This window comes from Puntigrus tetrazona, chromosome 12, assembly GCF_018831695.1.
Source record: "Puntigrus tetrazona isolate hp1 chromosome 12, ASM1883169v1, whole genome shotgun sequence".
NCBI lineage: Eukaryota > Metazoa > Chordata > Actinopteri > Cypriniformes > Cyprinidae > Puntigrus > Puntigrus tetrazona.
This window is the reverse complement of record NC_056710.1, coordinates 10,610,393-10,629,440: the sequence shown is the minus strand read 5'-3', so window position 1 is coordinate 10,629,440 and position 19,048 is coordinate 10,610,393. Positions and strand designations below refer to the sequence as shown.

Below are 19,048 nucleotides of genomic sequence, written 5' to 3'. Positions count from 1 at the left end.
GTCAGAGGTAGTCGTGAGTGGGGATCATTTTATTCTGGGTAGGTCATTAATGCACTCGTATGCTACTTTGTGAATTTTTACAATGAAAATGGAAACTCACACAGTGCAGAGAAATGTGTTAATAAACTCAACTTTCTTGGAAAGAATGAAGTTATTCATGCTACTTGCTACTCCAGCTGAACTTTTTCCTTTTCGTATTTTGGCATTCGAGTCTTTGATATTTCCCTGTAACATAACATGACATTGACTCCCCCTTTGCCATCTAGAGCGATCGTGAACTGAAAAGGAAAAGCGCTTACGTTACAGAATCCATGATTAGCATCTGTACGTTTATTTCGAAGTAGAAAACGTTGAATTACAGCAGATTAATACTGGATCGCTCGTCAATCCCACTGGAAAATTTTGTATAGGCATTCCGTTGGAATCCTTTTCTATCAATCAGACACTGCATTGAACATCTGAATGTTATCTGTTTTAACACTTCCCAGAGCTATAATCAGTCTATCCATCTGATACACTTGTCATGTCATATCATATCATACCATGAACTGCGTTTTACACTATAGCGAATATATATTTAACACATATGCAGCTCTGCTTTTTTTTGAAACCACCTCAATGTGCTGTAACATAATTACAACTCTGGCCTTCTCACTGACAAGTGAGGACAAAGCTGAGAGTGCAACTGGGCAGAAGCATTAAAATCTGGCACAGAGGAAGGCCATAATTTAATGGATGATGACAACTGATTGTGCAAGGCTTTTCTGAACGACAAGTTGAGGTTGTTTTAATGAGACATGATTACAGGGTTCCGTTTTCCTCCCTCTCCTTCTTTCAAGCATCTCCGTCGGAGAGCCTTGGCCCCCTGGCAAACGCTACACAGTACATTTATCACCTTTGAAAAAGCAGCAGCGAGCGTGGTGGTATTCCAAAAGCTAAATACGGAACACAGGTCAGTTTTTTCTTCTCCCGAATGCCAGTTTTAAGCTTCTCAAGTCCGCAGAGGTGCTTGGAAACACCATGAGCAAAGCCATAAGAAACCACATTTCCCACAGTGCAAAGCATCAAAGGCTGGTAAAATGTGACATAGTTCAAAATGGCCCACTCTTCTTTTGCAGGATGAAAGTAATTGCTTCAAAGGTGTTTGTATGGAGGGGCTGAGCTGACTTCTGGAGGGAATGTCACCATGGCAACAAGCCCAAGACGATGACATTTAGAATCAGTGATAAAACATTAAGCAAGGAATACAGCAAATACAATTACCAAGATAACATTTGTTACACTGGGGGCCAAAGGCAGGATTCGGATCTTTTCCGCAGTTAAAAGCACGGATGCAGGATGCAGAGCTGGCGTTTTTGCTTAACGGCCTTTCAAAGCGTCTCGCTTTCATCAGAGCCCCTCTCCGATTCTGTGAACGGCTTGCTGGGAGCCAAGTTGATTTTCTGCCTTTGACTTTTAGAGGACCTTGAGAAGGCTGCAGTCACACTTTAGCAATGGGTTCCCTCCTGAGGCTAGTCTCAATCAGGCAAAGCTCTGCGCAGTCCCTAGGAACAGCTCTGCGAATTGCTGTTCACCCTGAAGGACCACGGCTGAGGAAATCACAGTAACCGAAGACAAAAGACACGGGCTACTATTTACACGATACACTCGCATGTGACATTCCCAGAGGGTTCTCACCTGTGTGTCTTAGAGTTTATATAAAACCCCCAGTAACATGTATGTTTTTGCGCGTGTTAAAAGATCTGTTGGGTATAAAACACATTTATTAGACCCTGCAATAATTGTAATGCAGCACGACAAAAAAGACAGACGTGGCAGGAATGGAATGAGACTGACATCATGAGGTCTATTATATCTTAATGGCCAATGTTGTCAGCAACAACAATGAAAGATGGATGATTGGACTGTGACATCTAGTGGCAACCGGCTGATTGATGGCCTGTCAGATTGGAGATTTCTCATACACGCTTCATGTATGTCTGCCATCAGTCTTTTACAGGCATTATTGACTAACACACAGCAGACAATTAAAACGATCATTCACCCGCATGTGTAATTAAAGCTGCTGATATTCACATTTTTACATGCAGCACTAGGTTATCGATAATCGCATTGATATATTAATTGCTGCTAACCTGCGTAGCGCTAAAGGCACATCCGCGTGTTTCTAATAGATCAGACTATAATAAGCGTGCATCACGGCAAAAGCTGATCTTCGCGAACCTCACAGGAACTGAACCTGAAAGGTCCCGTGGGAAGGGTGTCTCAAGATAAGCAGCAGAAGATCATTTCTGCTGTGTTCCTCCTATGAGATACATGCGAGTGAAACAGATCTGAAAAAGAGTGAAAAAGTAGGATAAGTACTTGCAGTTAATTGTTTCTCCATTTCTAAATATTCTGACATTGATGAGATATGCACATTTTGTGGTCGTTTGGAAAAAAACCCAGATACACGTTTATTTGTTTGATCGTAATATAACCAATAAATTATGATTCAACTTTTTTATTTTTAGCCCTACAGGATTAAACCACTTGTTTGTTTTCAAAAAACAGCATTATGAAAACCCGGATTAATTAGGCCTATGTTTGATGTGGCCAATTTCATTATATTTCACGCAACATTTTTCATCAATTTCCTTTAAGCTCCCTAATTTAATACTTTAGACTTGTACGTACAATTAATTCACATACAATTTGTCGGTGGCAATAATCCAAAAGCTAAATTTATTGTTTATTGTTTTAAGGTCCACACAGATACCATACTGTAAACCATAGTTTCGAATTTCTTTAATTCAGCTGCCTATTTTAATACTTCAGACCTAAAATGAATGAATTAATAAAGGTTTTTCAGCTACACTATTACGTAACAGAGTGGCACATTCCAAAACGTTTTGGCAGATTTCCTTCAGCATAAGCTGTTTTTAGACTAACAAAAAAGTTTTGAGTTGTGAAACTACTACAATGACATCATATATATCAAAAGATCAGGGTCATTTTGATTTCTCAGGTCACGACCACTTTAAAAGCACCTCATGAAAAGAAGTAAAGGAATTGAAAATGTTTGTAAAATATACGCTAAGCTTGGCATTGACACGATTTTCCCTGATTTGGTTTCTACGTTGTATTTCATGTGCTACTATCATGCGATTAACAAAATACATCACAGTCCCTAACTTCTGGCCTTGACGCTTGTGATTATCTCAAATGGAACTGCTTCATAAATAGATACAATATACAACAGGCAAGGACAAGGAAGCCTGTGGCATAAATAAGTAAAACCTGTGCAGATTGGAAATGTAAGAAATTCATTCTCTGATGGTTTGGAATGGTAAAGCATGTTAATTTCCTCTTGTGAATAGGCTAATGCTTCTTCTTCTTCTTCTTCTTTTTTTTTTTTTTTTAAAAAAAGGAAAACGAAAAGACTTCGCCTCCCAAGGGGACGTTCTTTCTCAAGATGTTATTTTTGTTCAAATCTCAAAGGCTTGCAGTTAAAGTTTATGAGGGATTGAAAATGGATAATTAGCATTTAAATGATCTAACACTAGTCTTTTTTTTCTCCGCCGCGGCTGTCACTGTAACCTTCCGTGATGCGCTTTCATCAGATAGCACTTATGTTCGTCTGGCTGGGGAGCTGCCGGGGTCTGTGACTGAGTTAAGTCTTCTGGTGTGGAGGCTGCCAAGGGGTCATTTCTTACGGACTCGCGAGTTGTTGAGAATAAGCTTGATAAGAAACGACCGACTTTTCAAACACCGAGATCACATATGAGGTTAAAACCGATTCTTTGCCTGGGGAACCGGAGCAGAGGCGTATCAATTCAGCGGGGTCACTGCAGGTGTCGAGTGACTGTGGACATTCCCGGCAAACAAAGCACGCTGAAGTGTGAAAATCCACCGGTTTCCCTGTTTAATTATTCAGGGAACTCATTAAGAAGAGTGGCCTGCTTTTAATATAGGTTAATTAAAATTTTTATTTCCGAGTCTTTGATAAGGCTGATGTAGTCATGCAAAGACAATAACACACGCTCGCACAAAATAGATAAACATGAACGGCTGGATGGAGAGTATAGGACCGTGGAGGATTAGTCTGCGGCCAGAGTCTCTCTCTCTCTCTCTTTACCTACTAAAGTAATCTCCTCCATCTTCTCTTCTGCTGGGCTCTGTACCTCACTGATTAACACAATGTCTAAGTGATTGACTGCAGTCATTATTTAAACGGACGTTACCTCACCGGGGAGGTTCAGATTTCTCTCAATCAGCAACTTCTTCACACAATCAGCGACTGTTTCACACCTGGAACACCCATGTGATGAAAGAACCGATCCACACCAATTATTTCTGCTAATCTGCTCCGGTAAGTGAGGACGACGAGGAACACACAGCAGAGCAGTGTTTTAAAGGTATTGCTCATCTATAAATGAAAACTTCTTTTTATTCACCCGCGGAACATAAAAGGAGACATTTTGCTGAATGTTCAAGGTGCTCTTTTCCATAATGAAAGCCAACAGCGTTCAGATGCTGTCAAGCAATATGAAGGAACGCACGCTGCGCATAGTCCGTAGGACTCTTGTAGTCGGTTTTTTTAACGGTGGGGTCAAATTAATTGTTCAGCTCATTTTCAAGTGAATTTCCCAAAAGTAACAAGACCTCAACAGAATATGAGTTACTGAGCTCCAGTCTGTCCCGCTCAAATTGATACAACACTGTAGCGAGAATATTTAAAGGGATCACCCAAAAATGAAAATTAGCCTGTCTGTCTTCTTTCAGACGAATCCAGTCGGTGTTATGTCAAAGCTTTTCCATGGGACTAAACGGGTGTTTGCTGTATACACGTTGGAAGACAATAAATTGTTTAAGACATGTTTAAAACATGGATATTTATCTTCCAAAAATGCATGTGAGGGATATTTTATTACAGATACGCACACTTTATTTTATGTCTTCTCTACTGTTGACGACAAACACTTCATTTGAAAGTCTCGAAGGGAGCAGGACCATTTTTATTGTAACTCTGATTGGATTAGTCTGAAAGAAGAAAGTCACATACACCTAGGATACTTCCAAGGTGAGTAAAAGACAGGCTAATTAAATTTGTGGGTGAATTAGCCCTTCTCAGCACCTGGGCAATAAAATCATCATATACACATGATTAGAGCTGAGAGAATGCAGCTGTAAAGATACAGCATCAATTTAGTAAACCTTTGTAAACACAACAAGTTCATTTACAGTAGAAGCTTTCAAAGCTCATCAGAGGTATAAAGGATAAAATATGATTATATGTAAACTATATGATTCAGGGATTAAATCCAGCAAATCCTGTATTCAAACACTCATTGCAGACGTCATTAAATGCATCTCCCACCCTGTGGTTCTTGCATGATATTTGCATAAAGATGAGCATTTGCCAGCTTTTTTGATGCTCTCCCCGTTCGCTTGTAAATCCTTAGTCATGGTAGTGCCACATTACATTTTTTGACAGGAATGAAAACGTGGCTGTAAGGGATGAAAGAACAGTGCATTCAATAGACTCAACTATTGTTTAAAAACGTATCAGTTTTTCAGCTGACAAAATATTATTATTACATTTGTTTAGTTATCGTGTTGATGCATCGTTTCAGTTCAGATTTTGCATTTGCAACAAAAATTTCACCGAGCGATTTTGTTGATGAAATACTGCATGTGAATACCAATGGCATTCCACGGAAAGTGTTCACGCGTCCAGTTTGAATATGGGCAAAAGCGAATGAGATTTTCATGAAACAACATTTTAAGCAAACCCATCACGGGGATCCGTAATATCCCACACAAATTGTCTGGACCGCTTTTATGGGGCTTTTTTGGCAGCCTTTGGTAACAAATTATTTTCAGTGTGTGCGGAAAAAAAGAAAAGGAAGAAATAAAATTGCATGGAACTGAAACTCGTGAGTAAACAACGGAATTTCCAATCCTTCGCGAACTATTCCTTCAGCAAAACACTTCCAATCACCGAAAACAGCGAAAGTCTTATATCAACACCGGAGCTCTCTACTTCCATTCCCTGAAACAAATGTCCAAATGAAATGGCCCATTTCCTCTGTCCAGATTACTCCTGACAAAACAAACACACTGACACAAACACAAGCAAACGAATACATAATGACCTGTTTGTGAGGTGGCAAAGAGTAAAATCAATGAGATGAGACATGTAGGACCTGGAAGATAAAACAACAAATTGACTTGGAAAAACACATTAATCTCATGTTCAGTGAAAGCAAACAGAAGCCCATCACCCTTGTTTATTTCCTTGGAGTGTGTTAGCAGTGGGTAACAGACTGCGCAAATGCAATAAGATCCAGTACTCTTCCATCAAAAAGGCAAGAATTATCTAATCATACTGACGAAAATAAATCATCCATACAGCACCAAAGCTGGCCGATTCCCAACAGGTGATGTAATATGCCGAAGCAAAGCAGCCTTAATGCTTTTGTCCTTTACTGATTGAAATCTATACAGTATTAGCACGTATACGCCTCATATGAGATGTTCTAGAAGGTCTAAAGGAAAAACAACTCCCCTGGTAATATTTTAGCAGATATTTCCCATCAGCAGGTCGCCAGGCAACTGTGTCCTCATGATTCAGGTCCATGGTGAGAATAGCACAATGAGGCAATGATCACAGCTCTATGTTTTCAAGCTGGATCTTACACCGAGACAAGCTAAATCCCCACAGATAAAAACACATTGTATCACTGAAAAAAAAAAAAAAAAAAAAGAGTCACGGTCAGCTACGGTTGTGAAATTAACACTATAAGAGAAAGAATTCTTTAACACGTTTCTGAAAAGCCCGAGCACACGAATGTAAGACATACTATGTGATTAAATAAAGAGACAGGCAATGTGTTCGGCTGTGATGATTTTCCCCAGAGCTCAAAGCCTCCAAATCCTGAGCCACTCTGGAATCAACAAAATTCACAGTATGAAGGGTGGTGGCTGTTCAACAATTCAGGCGGGTGGACTGGCTTAGGGCTGCACGTCACACCGGCTTTTTATAGAACGTGCACCACATTTCAGGAGTGATACATTTTAGATTATGTTGCATCAATTATGTACGTGCTCTATTCTAGACATGGTTCCTCCATGCCGCTGTCAAATTTTAATTAGGGGAGACAAATCAAAGGGGTTATTTGAGGCTTGGTTTTAACATTTATGTAAAATTTCAGTGTAAACAACAGATAGTACATGTAAAAAAAACTACAACAACAGTATGTATCTGTATTGGAAATGACTTAAAGAACACACACATTTGTTTCTGTTATATTTTAGGCGATATATCCCTAACCTAAATCAAAAAAAAAAAAATAGTTACACTTTCAGATTAACAATTTACAATTCGTTTTTTTCCCCCTCATGGTGGATGTCAAAAATTTCAGGTTTTACTACACTTGCAGGATAAAAAAACACACCTCTCTAACCAAAAAACAAAGAAATAAAAAATGTATTGCTTTGACCCAGCCTTCTGGCTACTTTCATTTAACTCAGATATTGCCAAAAAATATTTCTAACGTTAACAATAATGAAACATAAATGAACATTTATTAGTTTGTTATTTTAGTTATTAAAAACGAATATTCCTTACATTGAATTAATAATAAAACATAATTTAGCTGATACCTTTAGTAATTGTGTCCGATTTTTTATTTATTACCTATTGTGGGTTCAATTGAAGCCAGTGATACAGTAACTGTGAAACAATGTTTTCATATACATTGACCCCGCCAACACACGCAGACACAAAAATGTAATATTTTTCTCAATGAGTTTTAAACAAGAAATTTGATTCTTTACTCCAATCCGCTTTGAATGCACAAATGGTAAAGAACGAGAGATTTTCTTTTTCAGTGCGATTTGAACAATCCTGAATTCTATTTTTACTCTAATACGTTTTACAAAAATGAGAAATGTGCAAATGTGAGGAAATGACAAAAAGTCACTCAGTCACTCCTTTGGCTGTATTTCAGAAGCCTGATTGCTAATCAAAGGCGAACTGTTGGACCTGAGCTTACCTGCAGCACAAGAAAAGCTTAATGCACATGATTACTGATGCCTTGCCTTTCCAGAGTCTCCCACAGAGAGGTGGCCTGATTGTCTAGAACAAGGCACAGAGTTGCTGAGACACAGCCTCTGGTTTGCTCCGAATCCAAAATATCAGGAAGGGAGCAGAAATGGCTCCCCTCTTTCATGTAGTCAGGCTGCTAGGTACTGTGGGAAGGACTAGTGGGCACGCTGTCAGTTATCCGTGTTCTCCCCCTGCTGTTTGCACACGGTATACGGTATTCCAAAAGAAACGGCTTGGAAATACGGAACACCTTGATATTATATAACACGATTTTTGATATTAACACCATATACTCTGATATAACCGTAATTGATGTTAAATAGGCGTTCAAAACAATTTGCCAGCAGAAAACTAAATGAAACAGTGGAACGTTGAGCCTGCGCGAAACAGAAACAGATTAACTGCCTATTCAGAACGGTATGCCTCTATTCACAAAGCAGCAAGAGGTTGAGAGCATCACGCCGCAGAGATACGGAAGATTTTAAATTACCGGTGAGCTTTTGAAGGCGCGCTATGCGCATTACTAAAAGGTAACATAAAATGTTAAATAAATAGCATGACCAAAGGCAGATAGCAGCATCTCTCAATGAGTGTGGCTGTGTTGGCAATTAACATTCGAAGAGAGTATGCGTCTTTGAGGCAGAGTGACCTTGGAGGCAGACAGAGAGGAGAGCCGCTGAGAGAGAGAAGATAACGAGGCAGACCAAAGACACGGAGCAGAGGTGAATTTCAACACCAACTCAGTATGAAGGCCAGCTGTGTATGAGGGGAACAGAACAGCGAAGATAAATTGGTGGAATTCTCCATTTGTCCTCCCACATTTTCTAAATATCAAGGTAACGAAAAGAGCCAGGGTCCGGCGTCACTGAGCAGTCATTAAAATTTTATTAACATTATATACAAAACACTGCAGTGGAACAAGTTGAGATAACTTAATTAGCCACGCTTGACAGTCGGGCCGCTATGTAAGCAAACCTGAGACGTCGCCGAACTGAAGGTAGTCTTGAAGCAGCGTGGGGACGGGCAGCTGTTTGATGAAGGACGTCTTGGATAGAGCACTGCTGCCCACCGCTGCCCGCACTGCCAGTCTGCACAGGTGGGTGAGGACAGGGACCGATTCTGGAACCAAAGGCAGGAAGTTACTGAGCTGTGGCCAATGGAGTACAGTAGTACAGTGGAGCAGTTTCTTTCAAAAATCAGTTTTGACATGAACATTACTTTTATACAGCAGGGACGCACTGGATTGATCAAGAGTGATGGTGAAGACTTTTAAATTGGTACAAGAAATTCTGACTTCAAAGGCTGTTTTTTTTTTAATGTTCTATTTATAAAGAATCCTAAAAAAATATCATGGTTTTACAGGCAAAAACTGCATTAAAATAGGGCTGGGCAATATATCGCATGTATATAGCATATTTGTGCTGGTTCTTTGATTAGCGGTAACCACCAGTTTCACCAGTGATTCATTTGCAATACTTAACACGATATTGCATAGCTTATCAGTGATCTACAGCTCTGTATATTAACTGCTGCTCCATTTGAAAAAAACAAACAAACAAATATATATAATATATATATATATATATATATATATATATATATATATATATATATATATATATATATATATATATATATATATATATAAACATTTTAATACATACTGAGGTTTTTTTCCATTTTGGGTGGGTTAATGGCTGAGTGGCTAATCCGTGGGTTTCAAATTTCTGTACTGAAACTATTTGATTCCAAAAAATAAACTGACCTTCTCAACTACAACGCAGAGACTCTTAAATAACTTAACTCTTAAGCAACTTAAGGAACATAAAACGTGTAATATAACCATTCATTGCGTTTCCTGAAGGGATAACTCCCCTAAAATTAACATTTTGTCATCATTTACTCACCGTGTTGTTCCAAACCTTTAGGAGCTTCTTATGTAACTCATAAAAGAAGATATCTTTGTGTTTAATTTAGAAAGAAACTTGAGAGCGAGTAAATGATGGCAAAAATTAAATTTTTGGATGAACTATTCCTTTAATTTCGTATCACCAATGAAATAATAATGAAAACATACTATAAATATTTGATATGTGCAACATTCCATGTAATGAAACCCACTCATACACACACCAATAATTACAGGTCATACCGAAATGTTTCCGTGGCGTCCAGGTGGCATCTGCTCGACGGTGAGAGAGAATCTGAAGCATTGAGGAGGGCAGAGTCTTCCAATTAATGAACTCCAGAAAGAAATTAAGCACTCTGTTCTCCGCTTCTTCAAGCCTGCACCCAATTAGAGCATAACAGGCAGAAGTGAAGAGCTTAACACAGTGGTTTTTAACTCTGACGTTAATAAAGCACAATCATTTATTAAAAGGCACGCATGGTGAATCCACTCTTGATTAAAAAATTAAAAAAAAACAACGCCAATGTGTTGCTTACATTTTGTCCTGGAGAAGCAGCATGGGGTCCATTCCTGCTTTGAGCAGCAGGGGGAGCCAGAAAGATGCACTCTGCATCTCACCAATGGCTCTGTGGGCCAGTTCTTGAAGTCGGTCACCCCGAGGAAGGCCAGCATGCTTTAGGATCAAGGGAAGGTGCTCTGGTATGTGGCCTTGTAATGCAAAAGCGTAGATGCCCATGCTCACATGAGCCCCCGCTGCCAAGAGCATCAGAGTGATTTCACGAATCTGGTGACACTCGCTGTTCAAACTGAGAGACAAACAGGAGAAATGCGTCATACCATCCAACTGATTGTGTTTAAAAGAAAAAGCGGGACGCAAGTGTACATCTATGTCATACTTCCAAGAGTTGCACCACAGAGCCATGTCCAAAGGGCAGCTGTAGCCAAACTGCCGACAGCTCTGGGCGTCTGGACTGTAGCCCTTCTTTAGCAAGGCCCGCAGGCTGTCCGCTTGTCCGCTAAGCACTGCCAAATAAACTGGACTGACCTTTTCCTCGCCCCGGTCACATTCTCGCTTCGTCACTGGAATCAGCTTGTCTAAAATACTACACAGAACGACAAGAGATGAGCAGCCAGATTAATGCAGTTTAGCAAAATGTATTTCATAAAGGCCAAATATACGCTCTCAAAATCTTCGTTTAAAGAGTACTAAAGGTTAGCTTTCAAATGCGTTTATCATTACACTATAGGTCCTTGCAGATTGAGTCCGAAATTTTCCAATGCGGATGCAAAAAATGCTGAAAATCAAACCCGGCCAAATATTATTTTTATGACACATAAAGTTTCAGAAACAGCGCGTAAACGTGATTGACGCGACACGAGGTTGTATTTATTTTTTAATGTGTAAAAGTTCTGGACAAGAGTGTGCAAAAACCTTAACTGTCGCATTGTCTTTGTAAGCATTGCATCATTGACCGAGCTGCCATACCTAAGACGACTGAACTGGGCCGCAGCATGGATAGGTAGCTGCCAGCAGTCCTCATTGCAGTACAGGTTGGGGTCAGCTCCATGGGCCAGCAAAAGCTCCACACACCGTACGTGGCCCTCCTGAGCGGCAATGAGGAGCGGAGTGGCCAGATCGTTTGCCTGGCAGTTCACATTCGCCCCTGTGGCAAAGACAACCTGTGCTTAGGCAACCAAAGTCTACTACATGACTGCAGTGTGGCTTCTGCTTTCTTCATCTAATAACCATTTACAAATATAATGCCCATCAAAAAAAATATTTGTAGTCGCTGTGGTTTCCTTTGATTTTTATAAACTTTTATTTGAAACATATATAAGCATACACTTAAAAATGTGGGTTTGGTAAGATATTTTTAAGATTTGTGTTTGAAAAAAGTCTCACGTTCAACAAGGCTGCATTTATTTGATAAAAATACAGCAAAAAGTAGAATTAAAATATTAATACAATTTATAAATATTAAATATTTTAAGATTTTATTTTATATAAAATCTAAATATTAGTACAATTAAACAAATTATAATAATACGTATACTAAATAGTTGTGCAGCTTAATTTTTTTTGTGGTAACTGATACATTTTTAAAGATTCTCTGATTAACAGAAAGTTTGAATTAACAGCATTAATTTGACATATAAATTGCTTTTGATCAAAATCCACGTGAACAGGAAGTTGCTGCCAACTTTATTTATACAATATTGAATTTACTGGCTTTGTATAATATTGTATAGAGGGCGTGCCTTAATTTTTGCACTCTTCCTGTCGGTCTCTCAATCATAACAGTTGGAGGGGTGTGTTTAAGGATATTCTGCCCAAGCCGTCAAACTGCCGTCATCAGAGAAGAAGTGCCATTCCAGAGGTTGGTATTACGAGCATTTCCTCTGTTTGTTTGCCTCTTTAAGATGAACTGGTTTATGTATTCCCCAACTGAAAGTCCCTTTGGATAAAAGCGTCTGAAAAATGACTACATGTAAATGTATTTCGATTACCAAGACAAACTATTTTTTTCAGCAGATCAGCTTGCATGGCTTAATTTTTCACACCAAGACTAGCAATATGCGCCAAAAACATAAAATCAGTAAATAAAGTCATTTTTGACCATGCGGATTGTAACATTCTTGCTGAACAAACGTATTTATAAAGGAACAAAATATACATACACACACACACACACATAGGGGGGTGTCACACAACATGACATTTTACTACCTAACTAATTCTGCTTGTTAATAATAATAATATAAAAAAATATATCTGTTTTTTCAGAAACATAGTGACCTGAAAAAAGTCACAAAAGTCTGCAGGAGTCTTTATAAATATAACTGTTTTCTGTATGTATGAAGCGCATTTATGAATAAAAATGAGCAGCGTGTCTTTGACCCTTATATCAAACTCTTTATCTGCCTCTGAAGAAAGTGTCACTGTAAAACAGCAGTGTGGATACAGTAGCGATAATTCTGATGTTGAAAGAGTGAACATTGACCAAAGCATGTACAAAAGGAGAAAGCATACGATTGGCTAGACGAAGCTGAAACGGGGTTAATCATTAAAGAAATGTTCTCACCGGCATTTGCAAGAATCTCTAAGCATTGGTGATGTCCATATTGTGCAGAAACAAATAATGATGTGATCCCATAGTCATCAACTGCCTCCAGAGAGCACATGCTCACCAGGTACCTCACAATCTCAGTATGGCCCTGGAAATGGTTTCACAGATATTTATTTCATCAGTTTTTTGATGGAAGACATCGATTGCTGCCTTAGATGTAGGACTTAAAAACGTGATTTGATTAGAATAAGCAGAACGGCCTTGGGCTTTCTTTATTTGAAGCTAAGCCTCAATTAAACATTTAGAATTATAACATTTATTAAAAGGAGTATAAATTTATGATTGTTGCTATGTGTTTTTGCCGATAACATCTAGCTGATAAGCATTTACACTTAAAAGTGAGTAAGAGGAACTTTTTTAGGGCACGTGAATGTAGTATTTGTACAAATGCAGATGTTTCCAAAGCATCAGTTTTAAATTAGAGTTGTAGATGAAGGCTATAACCTTGTAAACAGCTTGATGGAGACAAGACCAGCCGGACACAGAGTAAGTCCCATTGACGTCTGCCCCATTTTCCACCAGCAGCTCCACCGCATCTTTGTGCCCACCATCTACAGCTAGGAACAAAAAATAAGACGAGGCTTGAGGAGGAAAAATACACACCGTTGATATGATAGGAGATTGTGATCCTAAGTACTTTCAAATGTACCTGCAAAGAGGGGACAGGAGAGTTCATTGGTTGTCCTGTTAATGTCTGCGCCACCCTTGATAAGCCACTTCACTGCACGGAGATGTCCATTCCTCGCGGCAAAGTAAAGAGGAGTCTCCGAGTTATGGGTCAAAGTGTTGACGTAGTCTTCGCAGTTGACTGAAACGAACAGGGTCATACAACTAATGAATTGCACATTAGAAAAAAAAAAAAAAAAAAAGTATCTTAAACAGATTCATGATTATTAAACATATCAGGGTGTGAAAAGAGCTCTGATTATTAGTCTTACAGGGGATCTTTAATAGTTCACCCAAAACTGATATTTACTCATCTCATATATATATATATATATATATATATATATATATATATATATATATATATATATATATATATAATCATATATATATATATATAAAAAATAATCATTAAAAAAATAGGGGAAATCACTTTCACTTAAAGTTTTCAAGACTTTACTTAGCCTATCCCAAATTATGATGTGTGTGTATATATATATATATATATATATATATATATATATATATATATATATATATATATATATATATATATATGGTAAAGATAAACATTCTTGCACAATTATGTCTTTTGTTGAGATTAATGGCCTCATTCATTTAAAATGTAACTAACGTTGGACAAAAGCAGCATGAACGTTTTGCCAAATATGTCTTTAGTGCTTTACTTAAAGTCGCATATGTTTGGAACGACATGAGGTTGAGTAAACGCCAGAATTTGCATTTCTATGTGACCCATCCGTTCCTCGTCTAAACAGGTCACTCTATGTGATGTTCCAGGCGCACAAAGCAGCTAAACACTCTTCGGAAGTTGTTACCGGCTGCGGGGAGGAGAAGCCGCACACACTCCGCTGATCCGGCCGCCGCAGCCTCGTGCAGGGCGTTCCAGCCCCGGTTATCTTTCACGTCCACCGCGAAGCCTCTCTGGATGAGCTTCTGCACCCGTCGACCCTTCCCCTCCCGGGCTGCCAGCGCGACGGCTGAACAGGTGTCTCCATAGCACTCCGTGAAGTCCATTTGATTATTCTCCGTTTAAAAGCACACACCACTAACATTACCGCTCAAACATTACTGAAAGAGTTCGTGTTCTCTCATTTACTCAGAGCGACAGCTCCAGGTCGTAAATTGCACTCGACTTATACAGCGCCACAGGTTAAACCTCTATAACGCACAACCAGGTCAAGTTCACAACTAGGTTATACCAATAATTATGATAAGCTGGACAGATAACGGTGCTTTGAGTTAACAGCTGTACTGTGCTGTGCCACTTTTAATATACGAGTCTAGTGATCTAGTTCGACTTTCCCACTTTTAATCTTTAATATATCCAAAAGACAACAACAAGAAAAACATATCGCGGTCCTAAAACATCTGTATACACATTATAAAGTGACGACAGAATTCAGATTGCATTCGTTTTAGTACAAGATGAATTTAAGGTACATTTCCGGCGATGCTGTTTTCTGATTGGCTGTTTCAGAGCTCCGGCTAGAACACATATGTGTAATGTTTCGTTCCGTCCATAAAAAAATAAGAGGAAATAAAAATAACACCACAATAAAAACAAGTCCATTATTTAATTTGACATATTTTTCAGTTGATTCGCCTGCTAAACGGAAACCATGTCATCATAAGGAGATATTATTTAATAACTAACACTAACGTAGTCGTAACTTTTATGTTCAGAATTCTTCATCAAGATCTTTAGTTAGACATAAATACATAATGTACGACAGTAATATATACGTGACAACAAACGTATACGTAACGTGATTGTCTATTAAACAATAGGGTTCCCACGTTTAGAAATATAATTATAATATGTGTGATCTACATGAAAATTCAAATAAATAAATACATTAATTAAATATTTTAATCAGAATGTCTTCGCCATTACAGTTATAACAGCAAATATCTTGTAAATTACTAAAGTAATGTAATAAGTGATAATATATTAGTTGATAGGCTGGTTATCATAGTAGATTTATTTATTTATTAATATTATTATTTCAAATACAATCGTGGATAGCCTGGTTATCGTGGTAGATGTATTTATTTATTTTATTATTTTGTAAGGGTTTATTTTTAGAGCCTGTGACCTGGCTTTTATTTTGAAAAATAACCTCTCCTAGTAACAAAGACTAGCACTCTGTTCATAGATTCGACTAAATTAACGCAGCACGGTTTTTAACATAGATATGTATATAATTTTTTAGCGAAATCATATATAAACAGTACTGCGCTGTGTGTACGGCGGCTTGTAAATTAAAAGGCCACGGATGTGAGACATATTTTCGGCCAGATCTGTGTCTGACCTCGGCAAGTAACGTCCTGACTTTCTTTTGTACTCTTTAGCATATTAATTACCGCATTGTCCACACTTATGCCAACGGTGTCGACATACCTAACCACACTCGTGAGCGCCGCACGAGCCCTAAAAAATCCCGTCCATCGACATACGTGTGGAGTATGTGTTCAGACACACCGTGAGCTGTCAGCAGGAAGCATGTGGGTTTTTGGTTACGGCTCTTTGATTTGGAAAGTTGACTTTCCGTACGAGGAGAAACGAGTGGGTTTCGTCAAAGGTTTCAGTCGCAGGTTCTGGCAGGGAAGCACGGATCATCGCGGGGTGCCCGGGAAGGTATGAACCCAGTTATTTCCTATCAAAGCCATAGGAGTTTATGAACAGCAGGTGCCCAGTCGTAGTGACCTTTCAAGATGACAGAGCAGTGCGATTAACACTTCTTATTGATTCTGTTTCAGCCTGGGCGAGTGGTGACATTAATAGAGGACCCCGAGGTAATGACTGTCAACCTATTAAACACTGATCGATTTATAAGATTCATACCAATACAAAGCCGATATATGGCACTTTTGGTTTTTTTAATATATATATATATATATATATATATATATATATATATATATATATATATATATATATATATAGATGAACTGTTATTTAATATAAACTACTACATTTATAATTACTTATAACATACCTATTATATATAAATTACAATGATAAAATATAAGTATTCTTTAGTATTAAATGGTAATATTTAAAATAACCTTAAATAACAGACCGTTGATTGAAATGTAGCTAGTGTTAAACATCACATTTCTGTCCCATATTTAAAATTGTGTAGTATTTATATATACATGTATATTTTCTTTATAATTATAATTTTAAATAAATTATTCAATATCTAACAATTAACCTTGCACGGATATTAAATATTTATGACTTTTGAAATGTCTGCATCCAGCTTTATAATGGTGATGCAGTATATAGTGTGTCAGTTTATGTTCATGTCATAATTAACTTCTAAATAAACTATTATTATCAAACATAATTAGCCTAGCTTGACATTTAGCTAGTTTAAAACGAATCAAATGTCCGTATATCCCACTTTAAACGAACACAATTTTTTATGATTATTTTTAATTCACTTCAATACTTCAGTATCATATTAACTTAATGCACTTTAATATTTCGTTTAATGTTTTTAAGTCTTTCAGACCGTTTTGAACCATATTAACAGAAAATTGTTTTGTAATAGTATAGAGGTTTACATATTAAAACTTTTTATTTTTAAATTCTTATCCAACCAATTTACTTTTCTGTTTGCTGTTAGGGCTGCGTATGGGGCGTTGCTTATAAATTGCCGTCAGGCCGAGAAAATGAAGTGAAAGAGTATCTGGACTACAGAGAGAAAGGCGGCTATGGGGTGATCACCGTTACCTTTTATCCCAAAGATGAAGAACATCAACCAATGCGGGACACATTGCTCTACATTGGCTCCTGTGACAACCCGAATTACCTTGGCCCGGCACCTTTGGAGACAATTGCTCAGCAGATTGTGAAGTCCGTCGGCCCCAGTGGCAAGAATACAGATTACCTGTTTGAGCTGGCCGAGGCCCTCAGGCAGCTAATACCTGAAGACTTAGACGATCACCTGTTCTCTTTAGAGCGCCTTGTGAAGGAGCTGCAGAAGCAGGAGGAGATGGAGTGATCTGCTACAGTCCGCTTTGTCCTTAATCTTCTGAAAAACTCAGGAATTTAGTCCATTTTTTTGGTCCTCATATACAGATTATGATATCCGATGCATGCTAAAAGGGATTACCTGATAAAGCGTGAGATAAGCAGTACTTAAACCACTGTTATGTTTTTAAATAGGATTATTTAATATGTGGTAGTCTCTACTGAATCTGCACTTGATTTACGATGTGACGTTTCACATCATTTGTCTCGCTTTAAAACTTCAGATACGAACCAAGAACTTAAAAGGATTTCGGTATATTGCACATAACGTTGTTACGTCCATGAAAATGTAAACGAAAGGACAGTTTATTTTTCAGAGGCTGGTTCATTTAACTCAGGATACTTGAATATGTTACAAAGCCATTTCCTATTTATTTTTGAAGTTCCATGCCATCCTGATCTTCAATTAAGCCATAAGGTGAATCTCATTAACAAACATGCTTAAGTCACCGTATTACCCCCAAATGTACAAAATAATTAGAATAAACCAAATTAAACGTTATTGAACCCTAGTTATCTTTCGTTGTGTGACGTTTTAATTACATGAAACCGTTTCATTTCCAACCAAATTCAAACTAACACTAACGGTGTACTTAAAATATTAGATTGTTTTACTTTAATGTGTTTTTTTATTATAATTCTAGTTATAAATTATCTATCCATCCATCCATCATTTGTGAAATTCACCCAAGCAAAGCTTTAATTTATCTCTTTTTATGCATAATTTATCAGTTATTGTTTAAAAAAAAAAGTCAGAATCATTGCACCTCCACTGTAGCACAAGTCTATTGTATTAACGATGTTCTGCGGACAGGATCTTCGACTTCACCACTGTAACTAGCTCATAATGATGACTTAATGACGGTTGCATATTTCTTGTGAGACCCAGATAAGAATAATTTTAAAATAAAGCATTGTGGGAGCATAAAAAAAAAGAGGCCTTGTGTTTTAATTTTTTAAAAACAATACATTTATTGGCCTTGAGAGTAAAACAAAGCATACATCTAAAAAAATAGAGAAAAATCACTGCAGTTTTGGCACTAAGCTAAATAATGTTTCTGTTATGTACACTTCCAAATGTAAAACAGAGCTAACCATAGTAGAACCCGAAGCCCTTCCTGGCGCCGTGTGTGATTCAGTCGACAATCTAAAGTGTTTCTGTACTGAGGCCGGAGAAAAGAGTGACAGGA

The 19,048-nt window shown here is 37.9% G+C and overlaps 2 protein-coding genes across 2 annotated transcripts; one reads left to right on the top strand and one right to left on the bottom strand.

Annotated features, from left to right (window-relative positions):
• Positions 1 to 8,954: 8,954 nt before the first annotated feature.
• Positions 8,955 to 15,248, bottom strand: asb3 (ankyrin repeat and SOCS box containing 3). The gene is made up of 9 exons (XM_043253135.1): positions 14,632 to 15,248; positions 13,779 to 13,937; positions 13,574 to 13,686; positions 13,085 to 13,217; positions 11,488 to 11,665; positions 10,898 to 11,104; positions 10,538 to 10,807; positions 10,245 to 10,378; positions 8,955 to 9,211 (listed from the first exon to the last, which is right to left on the bottom strand). Exons 1-9 carry the CDS (start codon positions 14,828 to 14,830, stop codon positions 9,054 to 9,056), a joined length of 1,551 nt encoding a protein of 516 aa, XP_043109070.1. The 5' UTR covers positions 14,831 to 15,248; the 3' UTR covers positions 8,955 to 9,053.
• A 690-nt stretch (positions 15,249 to 15,938) lies between these two features.
• chac2 (ChaC, cation transport regulator homolog 2 (E. coli)) lies at positions 15,939 to 18,793 on the top strand. Its single transcript, XM_043253136.1, has 3 exons — positions 15,939 to 16,454; positions 16,577 to 16,612; positions 17,452 to 18,793. Exons 1-3 carry the CDS (start codon positions 16,197 to 16,199, stop codon positions 17,827 to 17,829), a joined length of 672 nt encoding a protein of 223 aa, XP_043109071.1. The 5' UTR covers positions 15,939 to 16,196; the 3' UTR covers positions 17,830 to 18,793.
• Positions 18,794 to 19,048: the final 255 nt, after the last annotated feature.

What these genes read in the sequence shown, in the direction of transcription:
- chac2 (XM_043253136.1), top strand. Translation starts at nt 16,197, where the DNA reads ATGCCAACGGTGTCGACATACCTAACCACACTCGTGAGCGCCGCACGA. An exon ending in ATCGCGGGGTGCCCGGGAAG is followed by an intron (nt 16,455 to 16,576) that starts GTATGAACCCAG and finishes ATTCTGTTTCAG; the next exon opens with CCTGGGCGAGTGGTGACATT. An exon ending in CATTAATAGAGGACCCCGAG is followed by an intron (nt 16,613 to 17,451) that starts GTAATGACTGTC and finishes GTTTGCTGTTAG; the next exon opens with GGCTGCGTATGGGGCGTTGC.
- asb3 (XM_043253135.1), bottom strand. Translation starts at nt 14,830, where the DNA reads ATGGACTTCACGGAGTGCTATGGAGACACCTGTTCAGCCGTCGCGCTG. An exon ending in GCTTCTCCTCCCCGCAGCCG is followed by an intron (nt 13,938 to 14,631) that starts GTAACAACTTCC and finishes TGTTCGTTTCAG; the next exon opens with TCAACTGCGAAGACTACGTC. An exon ending in TCCATCAAGCTGTTTACAAG is followed by an intron (nt 13,218 to 13,573) that starts GTTATAGCCTTC and finishes AACCATTTCCAG; the next exon opens with GGCCATACTGAGATTGTGAG.